General features: G+C 40.6%; 1 protein-coding gene across 1 annotated transcript in view; it reads left to right on the forward strand.

Moving 5' to 3' along the window:
- Positions 1 to 9,224: 9,224 nt before the first annotated feature.
- The window catches only part of LOC149460503 (uncharacterized), a 73,399-nt gene continuing 59,943 nt past the window's right edge, over positions 9,225 to 22,680 (forward strand). Inside the window, exons 1-4 of the mRNA XM_089679564.1 lie at positions 9,225 to 9,454; positions 10,069 to 10,133; positions 14,808 to 14,852; positions 21,654 to 22,583. Of these exons, the coding sequence (XP_089535690.1) occupies positions 10,080 to 10,133; positions 14,808 to 14,852; positions 21,654 to 22,583 (1,029 nt within the window). The 5' untranslated portion in view covers positions 9,225 to 9,454; positions 10,069 to 10,079. The remainder of the gene's footprint in view (positions 9,455 to 10,068; positions 10,134 to 14,807; positions 14,853 to 21,653; positions 22,584 to 22,680) is intronic.

Below are 22,680 nucleotides of genomic sequence, written 5' to 3' on the forward strand. Positions count from 1 at the left end.
ATTCTTGGATAAGGATTTGACATAGAATTTGGGGGGGACCACCCTTTTTTTTTTTTCATGCGTTCCCCCTAAGACCCTCATCAAGGAAAAGAGTTCTGGTATAAATTTTAGTGGAAAAAAATCAAGAAGAAAAAACTTCCTGCACTTATGAGCAGTGTAGTGGCGAGTGGAAAGTCTCAGATTCTTAGCTGTTCTGTGGCTAACCCAGGCCTTGCTGCCCTCTAAGGATCGAGGATACCCACAAAGAAAACTGGAAAACAAGGAACAGAGGGCGCACCAGCCTTGTGCATTACCTTTGACAGCTTTGTTAAACAGATGATATAAAATATATACTGTATACAAACAATTCATAGATACAAGCATATCAGATCCCACAATGCACTCAAAGCATCCTGGTCACCTCGGCAAGTCCCAACCACAGTAGGACCATCCAAATTCTGAGGGTAGAGGAAGCAGGGACCTCCTTTTGACACGCGTCAGACTTTTGGATGGTCCTACTGTGGTTGGGACTTCCCAACGTGACTCGGATGCTTTGAGAGCATTGTGGACTCTGATATGCCTGCATCTATGAATAATTTGTGAAATATTTATTGTACTACATCAAAAGTGACATTTTAGAAAGAAAAAAAAAACACATTAGCTGGTCATTTACATTTCCCTGACAGTTTTTTTTGTAACAAATGGCATAACGGCCTCTCAATGGCCCCCCAGAATGCACATCAGACCTTTACTAAAGCGGAGTTAGACTCACCCTGTCAAAAAATAAAAGTCAGCAGCTATAAAAACTGTAGCTGCTGACTTTTAAAAAACAGCCACTTACCTGTCCCTCGGTCCCGCAGTGTGTCCCCCTCAGCCCATTTCACCAGCTGTCCTGTATTCCAGGAGGCCAGCATCTTCAGTGTGGGCACCCGGCTGTGATAGCTTGTGCCTTCATAGCCGGGTACCCACTGCGCATGCGTGAGTAGCGCTGTGCTTTATGAATGGGCCTGTAGTCTTCTGGGACCTGTCACGTGTCCCAAAAGACTACAGGGAGGCCACCTTCCGCTTCCGATCACCTAGGCCCCCCAAAGGTGCCAATCCTTAATGGGGAGCAAGGGAGCAGTCCTTAAAGCGGAACTTCCCCTTCTGGGTGGAGCTCTGCTTTCAATACATTTCCTGTAATTTTTCTCAACATACATGCAATTTGCGCATCCCCATATATTTACCACAAAATATAATCAACAAAGTCTGCTGATAAAATGATCAAATTGATGCTACTTTTAGGTAACCTAGACGAATGGTAGAGCTTAAAGTGAATGTGAATGTGTTACTGTACATTACTATAGGAGAAAGTTTGTCCCTTTTCGATGCTACATTTCATCGCAAGCAGGGGAAAAAATTTTGTATAAATTGTTATTGTAACCTTAAGATAAGATTAATATAGATTCACAAGGACACAAATTAGAGTGAAAACAACTTACACCATGTACATTTGCACCACAACGGTTTTCCAGTTAACTCTCGGGTCCCTATGTAAAATTACTTCTTCCCACTGTAGCTTGCAATTAGGCGAGTCATGCCGCACACTAACTACAGCCACCTGTACAGTGTTTCCCACTACTGGCCCCGGTAGCAGCATGGAACCCCCGTGTACATACTTTAAATCTTGACCTTCTATACCTTTGTATAGGATGGGGACCTCTGGAGTGCAGTTCTGTATCGGTTGCTATGGGAGATGGAATGCAGCTTAGGGAGTTCCAACAACATCTCCCTTGCGGCTAGAGGCAATTCCACCTATAACAGGTATATGGGTATGACAGGCTGCTTGCTAAATGTACCTTTGTTGCTCATGGCAACTACATGTATAAGAATGTGTTAAAACCGACTCTTAGCGTGCTGATTCTTCATACCCCATGTGCTAGTAATCCAAGCTGTAGATTCAGTGCAAAGTTGTGCCGATTACTAGCATTACACCCCTTTGATTAACTTTAAAGACTGGCGAAGGGCAAAGTTTCAACGCTTTACTGAGTAGACCGTACCGAGTTCAACATAACACTGTCTTTTCCTAAGTCCCAATCCCTAATCCTTTTCAAGCTTTGTGCTGCCTCGGCGTACATTCCGTATAAATACAGAGTCCTTCTTGGGCATTCTCTAGCACTGGTTTCTCCAGGGCGAACCCCAGGTTCTGATGACTTTACATCTTGGTGACAGACTGTGACATCTTTGTACTCCTCCCGGGTGCAGCTCTCCTTGGGGAAAAGGGGCAAGATCGCGGCAAGAAAACAAAGCAAGGCCAGGCAATCACCCTTGGATTCGGTCCACTGTCCCCTTTTATATCACAGGTGCAGTGGGTCGGATCCAAAGATCCTGCCAAAAAGGAAAACAACCAGGAAATACATTAACCCCTACCCTCCTGTCCAGGGCAGAACCTATTTAAATAATTTCAACCTGCTCACAAGCAATTTTCTACCTACAGGGCATTAAGTAAGAGTTTACATCTATTTTAATAGATCTGCCAGTGTGTATTAACACAACATTAATCTCTCCTTATACATTTGTTAGCAGCACTCTCTATGCTTTCTCTACAACAGCTAATCACATTGTCTATATAAAAACTAGCTCTTTCATAGTGAGAGAGCTGGCTTATCCAAAGGATCTCTTACTGGTCCTTCTAATCCAAAAACCAGGCAGTATGTTTACTGTTTTGAATTCCTTTGTTTCTTCGCTGGGTCCATGAACCTCTAACACACAGGATTCACTTCAAAACAATGGTAGTAGTGAACCCTAACCTCATTAGGAATACAACTGGGAGACAGATCATTGTTGCCCTATAACAGGAAGGACCACAACAAGGGCCTTCGTGGTAAGGTTAGCAGGTACAATTGTATTGTAAATTGCAGATTTAAAAATTACTTTTGGAATAGGCTTGTGAAAGCTTATTTGAGAAATAAATAATTGAGTTTATATATAGGTTAATAAACATGTACCATACATAAACCATATATTGCCAGTACAACAAATCGAACATGGTTCCATAAATAGCCAGATAATGCTGTTGCAGTATAATGTCTATGACATGCTAATAAGCCTGTTTCAGGTGACAACTTTCCAGCAACAGGACAGCTATGAGACTGTTCAAAGAGATATTATATTTCAGAGAAACTGTAAAAGTCTGAATGCTATCTATAAAAACATGGCATCTATGTCTTTTTTTAAATTTCAGAATAGGTATTATTGGATTTTTCAGTAGCCGTCTTCATTTCTGATGGTCACATCTAGTGAAATAACTGATACAGTGCTCAGCATAAATTAATACACCCCAACAGATTTGTCAGAAAACCTTTACTTTCCTTTCAGAATCAACATTTTCTGTGGGACACTATACTACAAAATACTCCCACAAATGTGGGCCATTGATTGCAATCAAGATTTGTTAATATGCACATACAAAAAGGTATTTTTCTGAACAAATTCATTCAAGATCATGTTGCAAAAATGAATACACCCCAATGAAAGTCTTAGGAGCAAAGCTACATTTTAGATAATAAAATTCGAATTAACAATAATTCAACTACAGGTGACTCTAATTATTCATTAAACAGGTGTCCAGCAGACAGTTGATTATAAAAGGGCATTACTTCACATAGAAACCCCCTTTCCATTTCATGCTGTTCTCAATGGCACCACATGAAATAGAAAAGTCACAAGGCCTGAGAAAGAAAATAATTTCTTTACACAAAGGTGAAGGCTACAAGAAGATCAGTAAAGTTTTACATATCAGTCAGAATACTGTAGCAAAAGTGATGCAAAAATAGAGCAAAAATGGAACTGTATCTATCTCACAGAGACATCCAGGCTGTCCACGGCAGTTAACACCTCAACAGGAGCATCTTCTGATGAGAAAGGCTCAAGAAAATCACCATGTAAGTTCACTGCACTAAAGAAGTAGAAAGCCAAACTGGGGTGATTACTTCCCATGACACAATACGGCGTACACTGCAGAGGAAAGGCATGCATGGGTGTCATCCATGAAGGAAGCCTCTCCTAAAGCCCATGCACAAAAAAGCCCGCCTAGAATTTGCCAGGGCCCATGCTGAAAAAGAAGAAGACTACTGGGACTCTGTACTCTGGGGTGATGAGACCAAGATGAATGTTTTTGGAACTGATGGCTTAAAAATTCTATGGCGTCGCAAAGGTTAGGAGTACAAAGTAAAATGCATGGTGCCTACAGTGAAACATGGTGGTGGCAGTGTCCTTCTGTGGGGCTGCATGAGTGCTGCTGGTGTTGGGGAGCTGCATTTCATTGATGGTATCATGAATTCACAGATGTACTGCTCTATACTGAAAGAGAAGATGCTACCATCACTCCGTGCCCTTGGTCATCGTGCACTTTTCCAACATGACAATGATCCAAAACACACATCTAAGACCACTGTTGCATTTCTGAAGAAGAACAGGGTGAAAGTGATTCAGTGGCCAAGTATGTCTCTTGATCTAAATCCAATCGAACACCTATGGGGAATTCTGAAGAGACAAGTTGAGTATTATTCTCTATCCAGCATCCAGGCTCTAAAAGAAGTCGTTCTTGAAGAATGGAAAAAGATAGATGTTGCAATATGTCGCCAACTTGCTCATTCCATGACTAGAAGACTTGGAGCTGTCCTAACAAATTATGGAGGTCATACAAAATAGCAGAATGTAGCAGTTTTTGTTGTGGGGTGAATTCATTTTTGCATCAACTAATTTAAGTAAAACTGAAGATGTTGTAGTCTAAGTTATATTATTAACCTTACTTTCATGTAATGAGCTAAACAAATTATCTATAAAACTCAGTTTTGGAAATTGTTCTTGTGTTCAGTGAGATAGTGATTAAAATCTTACTTTTCAAAAGGGGTGTACCATGCTGAGCACTGTATAATCGAGAACAAAAAGCTAGGGGGTGTTACAACAGTGACCTCTTGTGGTTTACTTGTTTACTAGCAGAGTTCAAATTAAGCAAGCAAATTTGTCATGAGGAAAACATGGAGATTACCATAACATCCAGATCACCATAACATCCAGTGAATCATCTGTCATGAGATAAAAATGAAAAGTCTTTAACATGGTTGTAAAGGCTCAAGAGTTTTTACCTTCTTGCATTCTATGCATGATGGTAAAAAAAAACCTTATGTGTGCAGCAGCCTCCCCTAATACTTACCTGAACCCCATTGCGAACCAGCAATGTGCATAAGAGCCTTGGCTCTCCGAGGACTCTCCCTCCTCATTGGCTGAGAGAGCAGCAGGAGCCATTAGCTGCTGTCAATCACAGCCAGTGAGCCAATGAGGAGATAGAGGGGGTGGGGATGAGCCACTCTCTGTGTGTGAATGAACAAGCAGAACAGCAGCTTGGGAGCAAACCTGCTCGGGTGCCCCCATAGCAAGCTGCCTGCTGTGGGGGCACTCAACAAGAGGGAGGGGTCAGGAGCACTTGCAGGGGACCTGAGAAGAGAAGGATCAAGACTGCTCTGTGTAAAGCCACTGCATAGAGCAGGTAAGTATAACATGTTTATTTTTTTTTTTTTCTAAAACATTGCCTTTAAGATCACTGTAATATTTGCTGAGCCGCTGACTTAAACGGTACAAACATGGAGAAAGTAAAATCAGAGCTTGGTTTAGGTAATTGACGTAGCCAGGTACGTAGCAGTTTCCTTAGATCTGGGAGCGTTCAATTTCAGAGAAATAGAAGGTCAGCAGTAGAAGCACCATATTTCTGTTATGATGGGTCTCTTGCTTAGCATAGGGAATATAATAATGTGTCATATTTTCACACATGTCCTGTAGTGGGTTAGTAACAATGTATGTAAATCATTCACTAATTCCACACTGGATCATCCCTTTAGTGTGCAGATCTGCAAAAAGGTACAACATGGTGTTATTAAAGCCCAACGCCAGCCAAAATGTGTATTTTGTTTTTGATAGAAAGGAAAAGAATTGTAAGTATGGATGTATGCTTGACATGATCTACACTGGGTGGGAAGGTGGTAATTGATGGACATTACATAAGCTAGACACTTGTAGCACTGAGTAGACAACAGGGGTCCAAGCATAGTGCAGGACAGCAGCCAGCAGAGGGTACATTTTATACAGTTCAAGGCTGGCTACAATCTGGCAATGAGGTACAGTAACATCAAGTAATACAAGGTTAAGGTCCATACCAAGATCAAGGGGAAACAAGAGATCAAGCCAGAACATGGTCACAGAAAACACGGGGTCCAAAGAAAAGGAACAGGTAACACATACAGAAATCATGTACCAGGAATGCTCAAGAACGCAATATACTGGCAACTTGCTGTGCTCCTACTGAAGCTGTAAAGGCTGCAAACATAATTGATGAGGGACAAGTGTGACAATTGTTGGAGTTCATTCAGACCTTGGTGTTTTGGTGCATTGTGTTACATGTTGATGTGTGGTTCATTAAGGCAATATATTCAAATGCTCTAGCAGTGCACCAAATTGTCAAGAATAATGGACATGCACCATTTTTGGTGGTGCAGCGCAACACAACACAACACACAATGAAGATGCATTGCCTTAGTGCTTAGGGGTGCCATTCAACGCAGGTAACATTACCACTCTGAAAAGGTTTGAATAGTCCCTTAAAGTATAGACTGCTTCAACCATGTTTGTCAAACAAGGAATCCTACAAAAACAAATGAGCAGTTGCCATAGCTGTATACACATGTACTGCACAAACATTCCATCCAGCCTCTAAATTACAACTTTGCTATTTTGAAAAGACAGTATAAAGGAAAATAGTTGTCAAAATCATTTGTAGGTACCTAATCATTTTTTGCAAATTACTTTTTAATTTTTTCTGGGGAGTGTCAAGGGCAAGTTTTTCCTATATACTTGTGCAAACAGGTGTCCTGCTTTCTTATCTCAGAAATTTGGCAGGTATGACACTGCCAAAAGGCCAAGCAGTACAACTAACACAGAGACCTTGGTTGATTCTAGACAGTATTGTGACACTCTGTTAGGTTATTATTGCCATTTGTAACCCTTTTGGAGATATTTTCTCTTACTTACGGTCTGCACAGGAAATGATGGGGAATCTCTTTTATGAGGGCACAGATATAAACCAATTATTTTTTCATTTAGTGAGGAAGGGTTAGAACTTCTGATGACAATTCATTCTCTCATCTCTTGCACAGGTGTCATATGAACAAAAAGTGAGGGAAAAATACTGACATGACTAGCGTAAAACAGATGTCAGCAGGGGCGGTCTGATCATTTGGAAACTCGGGCACTGCCCGAGGGCCCGGGGTCAGTAGGGGGCCCCATGAGATGCCCCTGGTACCTTTTTCATAGGCTTTTTTGAGTTTGGGCAAGGACACAGGGGCCCCATGATCCCCTATTGCCCGGGGACCCCATGAGTTGTCAGTCCGCCCCTGGATGTCAGCCTGCTCCAACCCTGAGACAAACCTACTGCAACCCTACCAACTCTTAGGAATAATTAGACCCAACAACTATTGGAGTGAAAATTGGCCATAGCATCCTTGTATTAACATATAACCCTTACAAGAACATTCCTTTAATACAGAAACATAATAATAACCTTAAACATCAATAATTAAGGTTGCCAATCTTTGAAGGCACCGAAGAATCACAACTTGTTTTGTATCTGCATGACCAATTAAAGGTCCCCAGCCACAAAACACTGACTCGGGGACAATCCCAGCTTTCCAACTTCTCCGCAGATACCTCCATTTCCCAAATTCCCAGTTAGCCCACCATTAACTCAACTTTTACTGAGGACACTCATATCGTAGATGGGTCCCCACTATGCAGTAACAATGTTAATCTCCAAAGATCCCAATTGCTGTGCCACTATGACACCAAGGCACACAAAGCAACAAATCAAGGGTGGAAGCTTCTTCTTCGTCTGTTGGATTCCGACTGCTTGGAATTCTCTTTGAGGCCTCTTAGACCATTTCAAAGTCCCACCTAAGCCTTCAAACCCACCAGTCCTGGTGTGTAACCTAATCTCTCCTGATAATCTGTTAACCCTACTTTACTACTTTATACAAACTTAAAACAAATTGTGACTGAAGTTAGGCTTTAACCTTTTTTTACTGTTTATAAGGAACCTTTAAATAAATACAAAATCTGTCATCTCTGACTATTCTTTAAAGGTGCCCGCTGTGGAGTTGTCATCCACTAGATAGGAGACACAGGCATCAAGAACTTCAAAAAGTGTTTCTTACTGAAGAAACTTGTAGAGGCTGCAGTGCTGGAATGAAGGTAAGTTACTGTATGAGACAGGGGCTCCATAGAGACAAGTATACATTTTGGAGGAGCTTATGTGTGACTAGGGTGTAGATGGGTCATGTGACACCTTTTCCTTAAAACTTTTGTACCGTGCAGTAATTTACAGTACAAAATAATGTTAAACACTCTACAGAATCAACTTTACCAACATCACCTCAATCATAAGTCAGTTTCAGTAATGCAGTAGGCACACTCGCAATTTAGTAGGCTACCAGAGGCTTGCTTCCTAAGACAGATTTGCTCATGGCTGATCACTGTGACCTGCTGAGAGAGATGCTCCACTGTTCTATTGGTGCACAGACTTACGCCAGACTAGTATGATGATTACATGAAGAAAAGTTCCATCTTCTCATCACCTTGTACAAAGTGGGGGTGTCCCTAGACCATCCCTTCTTCATGGGAACCTGTGGCTAGGCTCTGTCTATCTCCCTCTCACAAGCAAGTCTCTGTCCCTACCATCTTTTTCCACACTAGCAAGGGCTATATATAGCCTTCCTATTTCTAAAATGACCTCCCAAATATCAGGTTATCAGGTGAACTCAGTGTCCAGTCAGACACACGCTATCCTCAAAATGGCACCCAGAGTCCACCACAGAGGACACAATGGTGCCATGCTTGCTTTCCCCTCTAGAAGCTAGAACAAAAGCAAATTACTTCTCTTGAACATGATTAAAACTAGGGAACTAAGGATGCGTGGGACATTTAGTGGACCAGAAAGCTCACTTGAGGGAAATAATGTGAGATTAACACCCTTACACACTTCCTCTTCTTCCATGTATTCTTTTAGCTGTTTCTTTTTTTAGAATCTGACAGGGTCACTTTAAATATTATCCACATGAAGCTTTAGCTTTTTCTATTTCAGGGTCTTATTTGTAGCCCTTCATAGGTTTAAATGAATGTTCTCAGAAATGTAACCATCAATCTTTTTAGTAGGAACATTTGTCTGTGACAATGCTATTTGCTCTGCAAACAAGCAGGGTATGACAGGCCAGCACAATTTCAACTTCAGTGGGCTTCAATCAGCTTCCAGTCACAGAACAATCATAAAGAGAAAGGGATTTGGAAGGTTTTTCTTGCCTTACCCTGAACGTTTGAGATCCTGAGTAGCTTCATTATTGTTTGTACTGCTCTGTTGAGCAGCCTGGATATACCGTTTGTTCTCACCAAGGTATGATTTTATTTTTATATATATATTTAAATGCTATACAGAAGGTACAGTGAGCTTAAGATCTCTACTGCATAATGCACATATTAATTGTATTTTTTGCATAAGCAGTAGTGATGAGCAAATCAGTTAGAAAACAGGCACATTGAAAATGTTTTAATTTTCCTAAATACATGTATGCTTATTTATCCAGGATGCAAAGAATCATACAATTCACAACTCATGAATGCTTGGATTGATAAATCATTAGGTTTTTTGTAGATCAGACGAGTCTACTCACAGATTATTTAATTGATGAGTTGGTGATTCTCCAATGGAAATAAACGTTGAAATACCTATCATAAAATAGGTTCTTTTAACCTATTTTATGATATGTATTTCAGGATCCTTTCAGGATCTGATAACACAATTAATTAAAAAATAATTTATTTTCACGAAAAGATTAAAATTAAATTAAAACCATTTTTTTGGCTCATACTTTTAAGTCATAGAACAGGGTGTTAAATATTTGTCTGCCATCACCCAAAATCATTACATATATAAATATGTTTGCTTTGGAAATAACCTTTACTATTGCAGTTAGACTAAATTTGTGCATTCTTTTTTTTGCTTAACAGGAGGAAAAATAATGACTTTTTTCACTGTAGTATCATATATTGTTGGGATCTATTTTATCTCATTGGTGAGTATTTTTTTGGCTTTCATCCCTTGAACAATTTTTTTTTTGCTGTCAAACACCCTGGGTTTAATTTTAACAAAATTAGAGGAAAAGGAGTGACAGCAATCTTTATAGCAATCAGTAAGACTCATTGGGGTTTATTTACTAAAGCTTGCAAGTGCAAAATTAGGTGCACTTCTGCAAAGAAACCAATTAGGTTTTATTGCCAAACCTGAGTTTAGAAGCTGATTGGCTACCATATACCACTGCACCAATTTTAGTAAATCTACCCCATTGTGTTGCACTTTATTGTATATGCATAAATATGTTCGCCATGGTTAACAGGCACAAACTGAACCCTAAAATCTTAAAAGAAAGGTGACCCACTCGTCTACATGAAGCAAAGTTGCAGGTGAAACTTGTTATTTTTTATCTTTGTTTTGAAACCAGGGCTTCAGACCTCTATATGAATTATGCAAACAGTATTGTTATTATTATAATACAAGATTTATATAGCACCAACAGTTTTCGCAACATTTTACAATATAAACTGAGGCAGTACAGCTACAATACAATTTAATACAAGAGGGTTAGGAGGGCCCCGCTCACGAGAGCTTACAATCTAATAGAATAATGTGAAGGCTTCTAATTATTGGTTACACTTGCAGTTATGTGACCGTAAAACATTATTATTATACAGGATTTATTTAGCAGCAACAGTTTATGCAGCGTTTTACAATACAAAGGGAGACAGTACAATTACAATACAGTTCAATACAGAAGGAATAGGAGGGCCCTGCTCATGGAACTTACAATCTAGAGGGAGGTGGTATAAAAAGTCATAGCTGCAGGGGATGATCTGATGGCGGTGACTCACGTAGAGTTTTTAGTTGGAGCGGGGCTAGTCTTCCCTATATAAATTAGTTTTCAAGGATCTCCTAAAGGCAGGCAGGGTAGGAGCTGACTGGACATACTGGGGCAGGGAGTTCCAGAGAATGGGAGAGACTCTGGAGAAGTCCTAGAGATGAGTAAAATATAATATTTCTATATTGCAACTACTGTATTTCACTGGACTCCAGACACATTAGGTAAGCCACAGGTAGATGGGGCTTCCACTTTTGTATGCAGTTTTTCTGTTGGAGCTCAGACCTTCCTATCTTAGGTAAACATCTAACAAAACCGCAAATTTTAGTTGTTTTTGGAAATCTCATTGAAAATTAGATTTGTATTCACATTTGTAATGGTGAAGTTTTCTTTTACCAAGCTGACTGATTCAAAGCAACTGAAACATGTTTCCGTTTTAAGTTACTTTCATCTTTTCCATTTTTTTTCTATTAGTGATAAATTATCTTCTTACTTTTTTGATCTTTAGTAATTCTTTTACCTTAAAAAAAGGGAAAAAAGGCCGTAGCATGTAGGCCTTTTTATGGATCATATTATCTACACGAATGTCAGCATTATTTGTTTTTTGTAAATAAAATTCAGCATATTTCATTTAAACTCCTGATGCTGTTTTTTTGCCTTGTTGTCTATAGGAATTACATACAATGTAGGACACGGTTGCAGGCTGTAGTTTGCTTTCAGTGCTTCTCCTCTAGTTTTGTGCAGTAGACAATAAATAAAATACTAGAACAAGAACTGGAATGGAATGAATAAAACTGAAATCTTAAAAGGCATTAAAATGAATAAGGGCTGATAAAAGTAGTAAAACTATAGTAACCTATACTACTCATTGTAAAGCAGTAAAAGTGCCAGTGTGCTTGTACTTATGTAACTCTAGCAGACAATTTCACAAGATAAGACAGCATAGTTCAAGATTTCACAGCATAGGGAATAATTGCTGGACGTTTTTTTTCTTTTGTTTTTTTTACGAGTATTACAATGTATGCTGATATATGTTTTTTAAAATGGTTATTTTGCTCACCTTTTTTTAAAATTTGACTTCAGAGGAAACCTGTGCTAAAAGTCATGTGTCTGTCTTTTCTGAGCTCTCTTTGTAAAAATGTTGGTTTCCTAGCTGTCAAGGTGATCCAATGGTTTCAGTAACACAGATCAGGTAGGAAGGAAGAATCAGGAATTCTAAACTATAGCAGAACTAAAATCCACTGCAGGTCCTTGGGCTTTTGCCATATTAACCCATTATGGCAAACTTACCTTTGAAAGCCCCCTTCCAATAATGTGATGGCCAAGAAATATAGCTGGCAGGCAGAAAAAGAGCTTTTATTGCAGATAAGATATACAGAGTCTTCTCTGCAGTAAAAGCCTACCTGCCTGCAATTTTCTCTCTTAAGGCTTTAGTTGTGGGGTAAACAACCAGTAGATCTTGATCTACTAGTTGATTGCGGCGTGGTGACTGGTAGATCACGGTCTGGGCTTGCTGTACCACTATCCCAGTGCATCAGAGTGCAATGCAGAGGGACTTTAAAGTTGGAGCTGTAGTAAGCAGCAAGGGCCGCATAAGCCGATGCCTCCTCTGTTGTGCTGGCGCCTGTCCCATGCAGAGTGATACCAACCAGCTGCTTTCACACTGATGTGCTGCGGTTTACCCACACCATGGGTGCAGTGCAGTGTACCTGCAGCTTTCCTGTGGGTTTGCTGCGCTTAGCCATAGACTTCTATTATATCCTGCAGGTTTGGTGCACTTTCTGAACGTCCACCAAAACTCCTGAATGCGGGAGGTTTGATGTGCTTTTAGACAGTGCACTACACCTGCAGGATGTAATAAAAGTCTATGGCAAAGCACAAGCTAACCCAGGAAAGTCACAGATGGACTGCGCTGCACCCGCGGTCCAGGCAAATCGCAGCACATCAGTGTGAAAGCAGCCTTATAGGGGACTCAGGACAGTAAGGGTTCATTTACATTTGCAGTTTTGGGGGTGATAAAACCCATAGCTAGGATGTGTTTTTACCACTCCCACTGCACCCATTTTAGCTGCAGTCGCCAGGTTTGTACACATGCTGCAGCCGCAACATGCCCTGTCATGGTTGGTGGGTGTGGCACATGCCAAGTATGACCCATTCAAGTGAATGAGGCCGCTCTGCCAGTGCCCTGCACCTTGTTCAATGCAGCAAAGACCGCTTGGACCCCACAGAAGCATGCAGTTATGGGGTGCTAGCGATTGGTAGGCAGTAGCACCCACCAAAAGCAACAAGGGGTTTAATTCCTGCTGCGGCATGTGCACACCTTTGGATGCTGCCTCAGCAGCTAAAGGTGGTATGAAGTGGGGGGCGGTAAAACCACAACTCATCTGCAGGGTTTTACCACCACCCCCCCCCCCCCCACACACACACACACACACTCACGTACGTGTGAACAAACCCTAAGGGTGCCACTGCCAAATGCAACTAAGGGCTCATTCACAAGTGCAGCAGGCACTGCTGCTCCTCTGAAAAGTGATCCAAGTGTGTTTGACAGGTGGTGAAGAAGTGATATGTTGCCTCCCCACCACCTGGTTTAAACATATGATTGCTGTTCAATGCACGTATGCAGTACAGCAATTAGAGGTTTAAATCAGGTATAAGGAGGTGACACTGTGCCCAGTGATCTATTACTTCTCCAATATTGTTCAGGTAGATCTCCCCCTCTTTAGGTTTGCCTACCCCTGCTTTAGTTCCTCTCTGACACTGACTTCAGTTGCTGCATGTTTGTTCTGACTCAACGGCTGAAAAAATATTGATGTTAAAGCATCAGCATGACTGGAAGGCAGCCAGCAAACCTGGAAAGGCAGTTCCCATATTTCTTTCTGCACAAGTAACTTTTAAAAGGTGTAAAGCCATAGAGTAAGCTGTGTGATAAGCAGCCAGAAAAATCTATGTGACCAATCAGGATTATTAGGGATCATTCAGAAGGCAGATAAGGGCTGTACAGCATCAAGAATCAGCATATTGCTGCAGAAACCCATATAGGGAATTGCCATTAGCTACAGGCAAGAGCCATTACAAATCAGTGACAGGCACCATGACTGCCTGATTTGTGGTTACCTGTGGATAGGGACAGATGAGCAGCCATGAATGCTAACTGTCTGGGCCCTGGACTACTCATCTGTCCCACAGTCCTGGTGCACACTGATGAGGTGCAAATTCTCAGCTTTTTCAGTGTGAATTCCGCACCGCATCAGAATCGCATCCCGTTCATGCGAACTGCTGAGGGTGTGTATGTTAAGTTAACAACACCCTGAAAGTGATCCGCATAACGCGGTGCGATGTGAAGAATTGGATCGCATGGGTGTGAATACTTATGTGATCTGATTCTAGTGTGGACCCAAAAAAGGGTCCTGCATGTTTTTGGTGCAAGTGTAGTGCAATTAGAGCCATACAAAATGTATGGCTCCAATCGCACCGCACACAAATTGCATGTGATTTCCACAGGAATGTGGTGCGGTTCCTGTGCGAATCACATGTGATATATGTATGTGAACCCAGGCTAACTGCATGTAGCTATATTTGGTGACATGCAAACAGCCACAGACAGCCGTGTCACCTCTCAGCCTGTCATTGATTTGTAAAGGCTGCTGGCCACAGCCCTAATCTGCCTTCTAAATGGACCATTAAGTGGGTAAGTGGGACCTTATTCTAATGATTTCATTGACACTATTCTAATAAGGAATACCATTAAACATACTGCATAATACCTGGTATGTATTTATAGTAATAGTAAATCTTGTACAACCGTTAATTATATATGTTATTCTTTCCTAGGCTACATCATTTCATGTAAAGCATGAAGCCAGGCATGAGCAAAGGGTATGTTTTACGCATATGTCAATCAATCATACCTGGCATTAAAATGTTATACTCCTGACACAATATGGAGAAATGTATTTGGTGTAAAGAAAAATATGGTTAATTTCCCTTCGTAGCAACATCTTTTCCAGTCTTGATACAGCTGTGTTGATGGCCTAACTGAATTCTCTGTGTATTCTTAGTAAGAATTCGCCCTATGGTAAATGGCACATTAAGGTCATTTCACACAGGACAGACCTGTTTATTGGATCCCAATGCTCAGCAGATCCCCGCTGAGCAAGCGGATGACAGCTCTATGTCTGCTCTGCTGCTGCTGCAGAGCAGACACAGAGCTGCTCGCTCTCCTCAATGGACGGTCAAATGAAAATGGATTGCCTGTCTGTTTTCATCCGACCCAATCTGACAGATGGAAGGGGAATTGGATCCCCATCCATCCCTTTTTTGGTGGATCGGACGTCGGTGGGTGTAAACCGACCATAGAGGAGAATGGAGGTTTTGATCAGGTCCGCCTGAAAAATGGGCAGGTGAACCCAGTCGGAACATCCGTGTGGAAGAGCCCTAATCATCTATATACAGGTGAAACTCGAAAAATTTGAATATCGTGCAAAAGTTCATTTATTCAGTAATGCAACTTAAAAGGTGAAACTAATATATGAGATAGACTCATTACATGCAAAGCAAGATAGTTCAAGCCGTGATTTGTCATAATTGTGATGATTGTGGCTTACAGCTCATGAAAACCCCAAATCCACAATCTCAGAAAATTATAAAATTGTGAAAAGGTGCAATATTCTCGGCTGAAAGTGTCCCACTCTAATCAGCTAATTAAGCCATAACACCTGCAAAGGGTTCCTGAGCCTTTAAATGGTCTCTCAGTCTGGTTCAGTAGGAATCACAATCATGGGAAAGACTGCTGACCTGACAGTTGTGTAGAAAACCATCATTGACACCCTCCATAAGGAGGGAAAGCCTCAAAAGGTAATTGCAAACGAAGTTGGATGTTCCCAAAGTGCTGTATCAAAGCACATTAATATAAAGTTATGTGGAAGGGAAAAGTGTGGAAGAAAAAGGTGCACAAGCAGCAGGGATGACCGCAGCCTGGAGAGGATTGTCAGGATAAGGCCATTCAAAAGTGTTGAGGACTTTCACAAGGAGTGGACTGAGGCTGGAGTCAGTGCATCAAGAGCCACCACACACAGACGGATCCTGGACATAGGCTTCAAATGTCGTATTCCTCTTGTCAAGCCGCTCCTGAACAACAAACAACGTCAGAAGCGTCTTACCTGGGCTAAAGAAAAACAGACCTGATCTGTTGCTCAGTGGTCCAAAGTCCTCTTTTCTGATGAGAGCAACTTTTGCATCTCATTTGGAAACCAAGGACCCAGAGTATGGAGGAAGAATGGAGAGGCACACACTGCAAGATGCTTGAAGTCCAGTGTGAAGTTTCCACAGTCTGTGTTGATTTGGGGAGCATGTCATCTGCTGGTGTTGGTCCACTGTGCATCATTAAGTCCAGGGTCAATGCAGCCGTCTACCAGGTGATTTTGGAGCATTTCATGCTTCCTTCTGCAGATGAGCTTTATGGGGATGCTGACTTCATTTTCCAGCAGGACTTGGCACCTGCCCACACTGCGAAAAGCACTAAAACCTGGTTCAATGACCGTGGGATTACTGTGCTTGATTGGCCAGCAAACTCGCCTGACCTGAACCCCATAGAGAATCTATGGGGCATTGCCAAGAGAAAGATGAGAGACATGAGACCGAACAATGCAGAACAGCTGAAGGCCGCTATTGAAGCATCCTGGTCTTCCATAACACCTCAGCAGTGCCACAGGCTGATAGCTTCCATGCCACGCCGCATTGAGGCAGTAATTGCTGCAAAAGGGGCCCAAACCAAGTACTGAGTATATATACATGCTTATACTTTTCAGAGGTCCGATATTGTTCTATGTACAATACTTGTTTTATTGATTGCATGTAATATTCTAATTTTCTGAGATTGTGGATTTGGGGTTTTCATGAGCTGTAAGCCATAATCATCACAATTATGACAAATCACGGCTTGAACTATCTTGCTTTACATGTAATGAGTCTATCTCATATATTAGTTTCACCTTTTAACTTGCATTACTGAAATAAATGAACTTTTGCACAATATTCTAATTTTTCAAGTTTCACCTGTATGTCCTGTTCCTAGAAATGTTTGCAGGCTGGCTGGCAAGTTAGAGCTGGAAATTTTTCTCTTTTGTTGTTTGACATGCGTCGCCCTTCCATGTGCTCCTTGCGGTGAAGGCCAGTTATAGACTGGGGCAGTGGCCATTTTTTGTACTGTTAAGTACATATCACAAGGATGCTGACATTTTCTGTAAGACTGCCACATGCAGAAATGATGGGCCTACCAGGAGGTGTTTTTACATTTTTATGGACTTTTTGGAGTGTGTAGAATGATGATAAATGTAGCCATTCTGTATTCAGGAATTCCCAGGCACTCTTGGGGATTGTGCCAGCTTCCAAAGCATTGTTGATGATATCATAATATTCCTGTTGGGCCTTAATCACTTACGTTTTTTTATACCAGTCAGTATTTTTAAGGATACAATGGCACATGGCAACATATTTATTTTTAGACATAACTGCAATGTTGCCTCCTTTGTTTGATGATTACATCTTGTCTAGACTTGAGGCTGTTCAGTGCTGCCAGTTGAACTCTGCTTAGATTATATTCAAAGCCCTTCTTAGCCGGTAATGCTATGATTTTGTGATTTAAAAAATATTCCCGTTAAGGGATAATGAGGAAAAAGTTTTGGGCCTTGATTTGAAGGCATTCTGTGATAAGAAATTAGTGGAGTTGGAAGTATTTCCAGCCTCCATAGATAACAGCTCATCCAAATCCCAACTATCAATATCGTCAACATAATCAGTAGTATTACTCTCCTCCCATAATTCAATTAATTCCTGAAGAACTTTAAAATCATGTTTCTTATACCGAGACAAATCAAAGTTAAGAGTCCAGTGTTATGAATCCAATGAGTTGCAATTGTTTATTATTATGTAAAATTTTTAGAGTAAGATTTCTTGCAAATAGGTGGTTATCTCAAATGCATCCTCAAATGCAACAAAATTTTTGGGTGTGCCAAACCCCAAATCTAGAGATAATACTTCTTCCTCAATCCCAAAGAGACTAATAGATGATAAATTAATCTTTCTAGAGTGTTTTCTGTATGAGCTGCATATAGTCTGAGCATCTACTACAAGTAGTATCTGACATTTATGAATATATGTAACCAGAGGATTCTATTTATTATTGATGTATATGATCCTGTATGTTTCTCAGTTTGTTATGTCTGTAATCTTAGATATTCGTACCAGCTCTCCCTGAGGAAGTAGGTTTTGTCCTGCAAAACACATCAGGATGTCTGTATAAACTGTCCCCTACAGAAATTGGGGGTTATCACTATTTATTACTGGCAAGATATGAAACTGCAACTCTTATTATATTTACCTTCCGTGTCTAGTTTTGTGATTTTAATGTGTCACTAAACCCACATTCTAAAATGCTCTCAATAAATGCTGTATTACCTGCTGTTCATACTCACTCGGTCACTATGAGATTTGTTTTCTGTATTCTGCAAAAAACCTGCTTCATCCTGCTGCTCTCTAGCTCCACCTTCTGTTCATACTCCCAATTCAGCTAGGGATTTTTCAGCTGTGAAGGCAACTCTGCACATGCTCAGTTTTCAGTGAGTTTGTATGCTGAGCATTTCCTCCCTATCACGTCTGAACAGTCCATTTGAATATAGAATTACACATGTGAGCGTATACACAGTGGTAAATGACAGCCCACTCCCTTTCTCCTCCCTCCTGTTCACTAACCAGCTAAACACAATGGGGGTGAGATATTACATGTAGATTAATGGAGGAATCACCTCCCTCTTTTTCTAAGACACAGGCTGGAGGGGTGTTACACAGCCTGTGACTGGCAGAAATCCACCCACATTATGTTATTTCTACAAAATACAAAAGATTTTATTTTAAATATGTATTTGTATAACCATTTAAAACAGTTTTTTGACATTATATATTTAGTTTTGCTCAGTATTCCAAAGGCTGTTTTTTTTTGTATTATTATTTTGAACATGTCACCAGTAGCAGAGGACTAGAAGCTCCCATTACCTGTTACAGCTCTGTCCAGCTCTGTTCAGGCATTGCTCATTTCCAGCTCTGTTCAGGCACTACCCTCTAGAGCTCTGTCCAGCTCTGTTCAAGCATTTCTTATGATATCTCTGACCAGCTCTACTCCTCCATTGTTCATTTCCAGTCTTGTTCCAGCACTTACTGACCTGCTGCTTACTTGAAGCTGAACCAAATTGTTTGGCTACCCATTGCTTGCCACCTGCCAAGACCACTGCTCGAACTTGACTACTGTCTCATCTCTGTAATGTACAGCACTGAGCGAACTGTTGGTGCTTTATAAATACTGTATAATAATAAAAAATATCTCTAGCCTAATTTACTGCTTACTCATTGCAGATCCGGACTTTTGACTACTCTCTTCTTGCTGCCTGCCAAGACCATTTGCTTGATCCTGACTACACTCTTGCCTCCTGTCCCTGCTCACCCTATAGTGAGACAATCCTGAGGGCCATGTCCTGGTAGCAGCATGCAGCAAAAACCTCCACCTACAGGAGCTCTAGTGTAAAAGGATTGTGTGAGCCTGAGTCATAACACCTACCCTATCCAAAATGAAAAAAAAAAATGCTTTGGCTATATATATATATACACTTTATGTGCAACGTGTATGGGGAGGAGGGTTGGTTTTCCTATAGAGGAATATTTTATTTCCTAACCCATTGGCACTGGCACCTATTTGGCCTTTTAAGGTGTTTCAGATACTGGATGTGGGGATAGGGTTTCTGGTCATGTGACCAATGTAATTGGCTGTCACAGTAGTCACGTGATTGGAAAGCGCCCGATTGTAAGTAGAGATTGGGAGCTTTCCATTAGCTGCCGGTAACATACATATTCTGTTTATCTGTAGGTAGGCATATACGCGGCCTCTCAGCATTAAGTCCCACCCACCAAGAGGCTGCATACAGTATATGCGTATGGTCAGTGGGAAGGAGTTAATAAAACATAGGGCAGCTACACTATGTTCAATATTTTTCAGTTCCAAAGGCAGTGCACCAACACTACCAGTGCCAGACCTCTGATGCTATGAATAGCATTATCACTGTAATGGATTCTCAATATTGAAAGCCTAACTAATTCAATTTTTTACTGAATGTGAATACACTGAGGAAAACTGCAGAAGCTGCCAACGCTAACTTCCTTCTGAAGATGCTGGGACTGGCTTGCATCTAGTAAAGTCAGAACTTCTGATCTCCATATTTGTATTGGGTTACCAACTCAGATATTATTGAGGCCCTTGGATCAGGAGGGGAGTTCAGTACTCTCAGCCTATGTTTTTTCTCAGTACATATTTCCTTTAAAAAGCATGTTAATGCCAGTACTTGACAGTGGATGCTAAACTGCTGTGCAGACTATAAATGTTTACATTGTATTTAAAAGGGAAACATTGAAAATATTGCTTAAGTCCTCATGCACACTGGACGTTTTTACAGCTGCTGTTTTTGACGTTTTTTTCTACAGCCAGTATACTCCCCAGCATGTTATCCTATGTGTCCATGCACACACAGACTGTAATCAACGTTTTTTGGCAGGGATGTTTTTTGGCTGGAAAAACAACCAGGACTAGTGGGTTTCAAGAGGAGTTTTTTAGCTGTAAAAATGCTCTAATGCTGAAAAACGTGGCAAAATGTGGTAAAACGCTGCAAACAGGTGTTTTTGGACGTATTTTGTAAAAAAAACCCGCTAAAAAACGCAAACGCAGAAAAACAGTTAAATGCCACAAAACGCCACTAAATGCTAATGCAAAAAAAAGCTGAAAAACTCACATTTTTATCGTGACTTTACACAGCTAACGTTACCAGCGTTATCAAAATGCCCAGTGTGCATGGAGCCTAATACCATGTACTCATGAGCAGAACCACAGATACATCTGCATATATGGATTGAGACTGCCGTTCTGGAATAAAATTGTATTACAAGATGACAATTCATTTGTCTTTCACAGACACATATAATGAAATATAATGACATACAGTAAGAGAACAGAAACGAATGCTGGTAAATATTTTGTTAGTTTAATTCCATTTTAGCCCGGGTTCACTTATGCGTTTTGGGATGCGGTTTGCAGTGGCTAAATTCAGAAGGCAGTAGAAAGGAATGTGTTCCTGTGTGAGGTGTTTACATAAATGTGGTTGAGCCTCAGTGCATTAAGGAAAAAAGGTCCTGTGTGAGTTTTGGGTAGTGCGATCTGATTTTGCATTCTAATGAGTCCAATGGTAATTGCATGTGAAACGTGAGTATTGCAAGTGTATGAAAAACCGCATAAGAAATGCTTTGCTGTTCAACTTAAAATTGCAGGTGAAATTGGACCAGGGGCGGACTGACCATTCGGGTACTCGGGCACTAGGGGGCCCCATGAGATGCCCCTGGTACCCTTCATAGGCTTTTTTGGGTGTGGTTTGAGTGTGGGCAAGGGCACAGGGGCCCCATGATACCCTATTGCCTGAGGGCCCCATGAGTTGTCAGTCCACCCCTGAATTGGACTGCATGTGCTGCTTGAATCGCGGTACAAAACTGATCAAATTCAGATCGCATATATGTGAACCTAGGCTAAGTGCAATATTTGTTTAACTAATGAGCTCTAAAACCTTAATGTACTATTCATTTTTATAGATAAATAAAAGTATGCAAGCACAAGAAACCACAGACAACACTGGGGAGAAAATGATGATCAGCAAGCCAGTAAGAATAATTGAGAGAAGACAAAATGCACAAAGCATAGGTCATAGCAAACACAAATTAGATGAATTTCCACAGGAATCCCTAATGAATTTAGATAACAAAGAAAGCAAAAACAATAGTCTACCTGACCTGGATAGCAAACAAGGGCAAAATGATTATATTAGCAACTATGAAAAAGAGGATAGGAGTGAAGAGAATAAAGACAGCATTGAAGATGCAGCTGTTATTTGGATCACAGGAGATCCTGAGCAAAAACAACAAATCCAGACATATGAGAGTGATGACCAACAAAGTGGAGATGGATTACCTTCAGCTGAAGTCCCAGAGCTACATGCAAATTTGCAAATGCAGTCAAATATTCTGAATGTGGAACTGGATGGAGATAGTAGTAAGGAGTACGTAAACATTCCAGAGGAGATTGATGAAGACTTAAATTATGTTCTAAATAGTACTTATGACCATGTAGTGAATGATCAACTCTTCCAAAATAAAACTTACAAGGATAAGTTTTTTAAAAAAAATCTTAAAACCGCTTTAATAGACTCAGAAAGTGAAACTGACAATAACAAAGACGATATTGATAACAAGGATTCTTATGATAGAGCCAAAAGTGAAAATAGTTTTTTAATATATGCAAAAAAGGGAACAAACAAGACAACACTTTTATATGATATAGACTTCATACAAAAAGAAAGAATAGAAGAAGAGGAAACAATTGACCAGTCAAAGGAGAGCTCTGTCACTGGAGGTGATGTGTCAGAATACAACAACAAATATGGGCAAAAGAAAAGTATCTTAGATCAAATTCCTACTACTCATTCACCTGGAAATGTGGAAATTCGTCTAAACAGTCATGTGCAGGTAGGCCACTATGATCATGTAAATAAAAAGAAATATATAATGGCTTTATTAGACAGATAACTGTAGATCAGCACCATTGTATGATAGGGATTTACCT

Source organism: Staurois parvus, unplaced genomic scaffold (assembly GCF_062004578.1).
Source record: "Staurois parvus isolate SC_StPar_1 unplaced genomic scaffold, SC_StPar_1.0 ptg000227l, whole genome shotgun sequence".
Classification (NCBI taxonomy): domain Eukaryota; kingdom Metazoa; phylum Chordata; class Amphibia; order Anura; family Ranidae; genus Staurois; species Staurois parvus.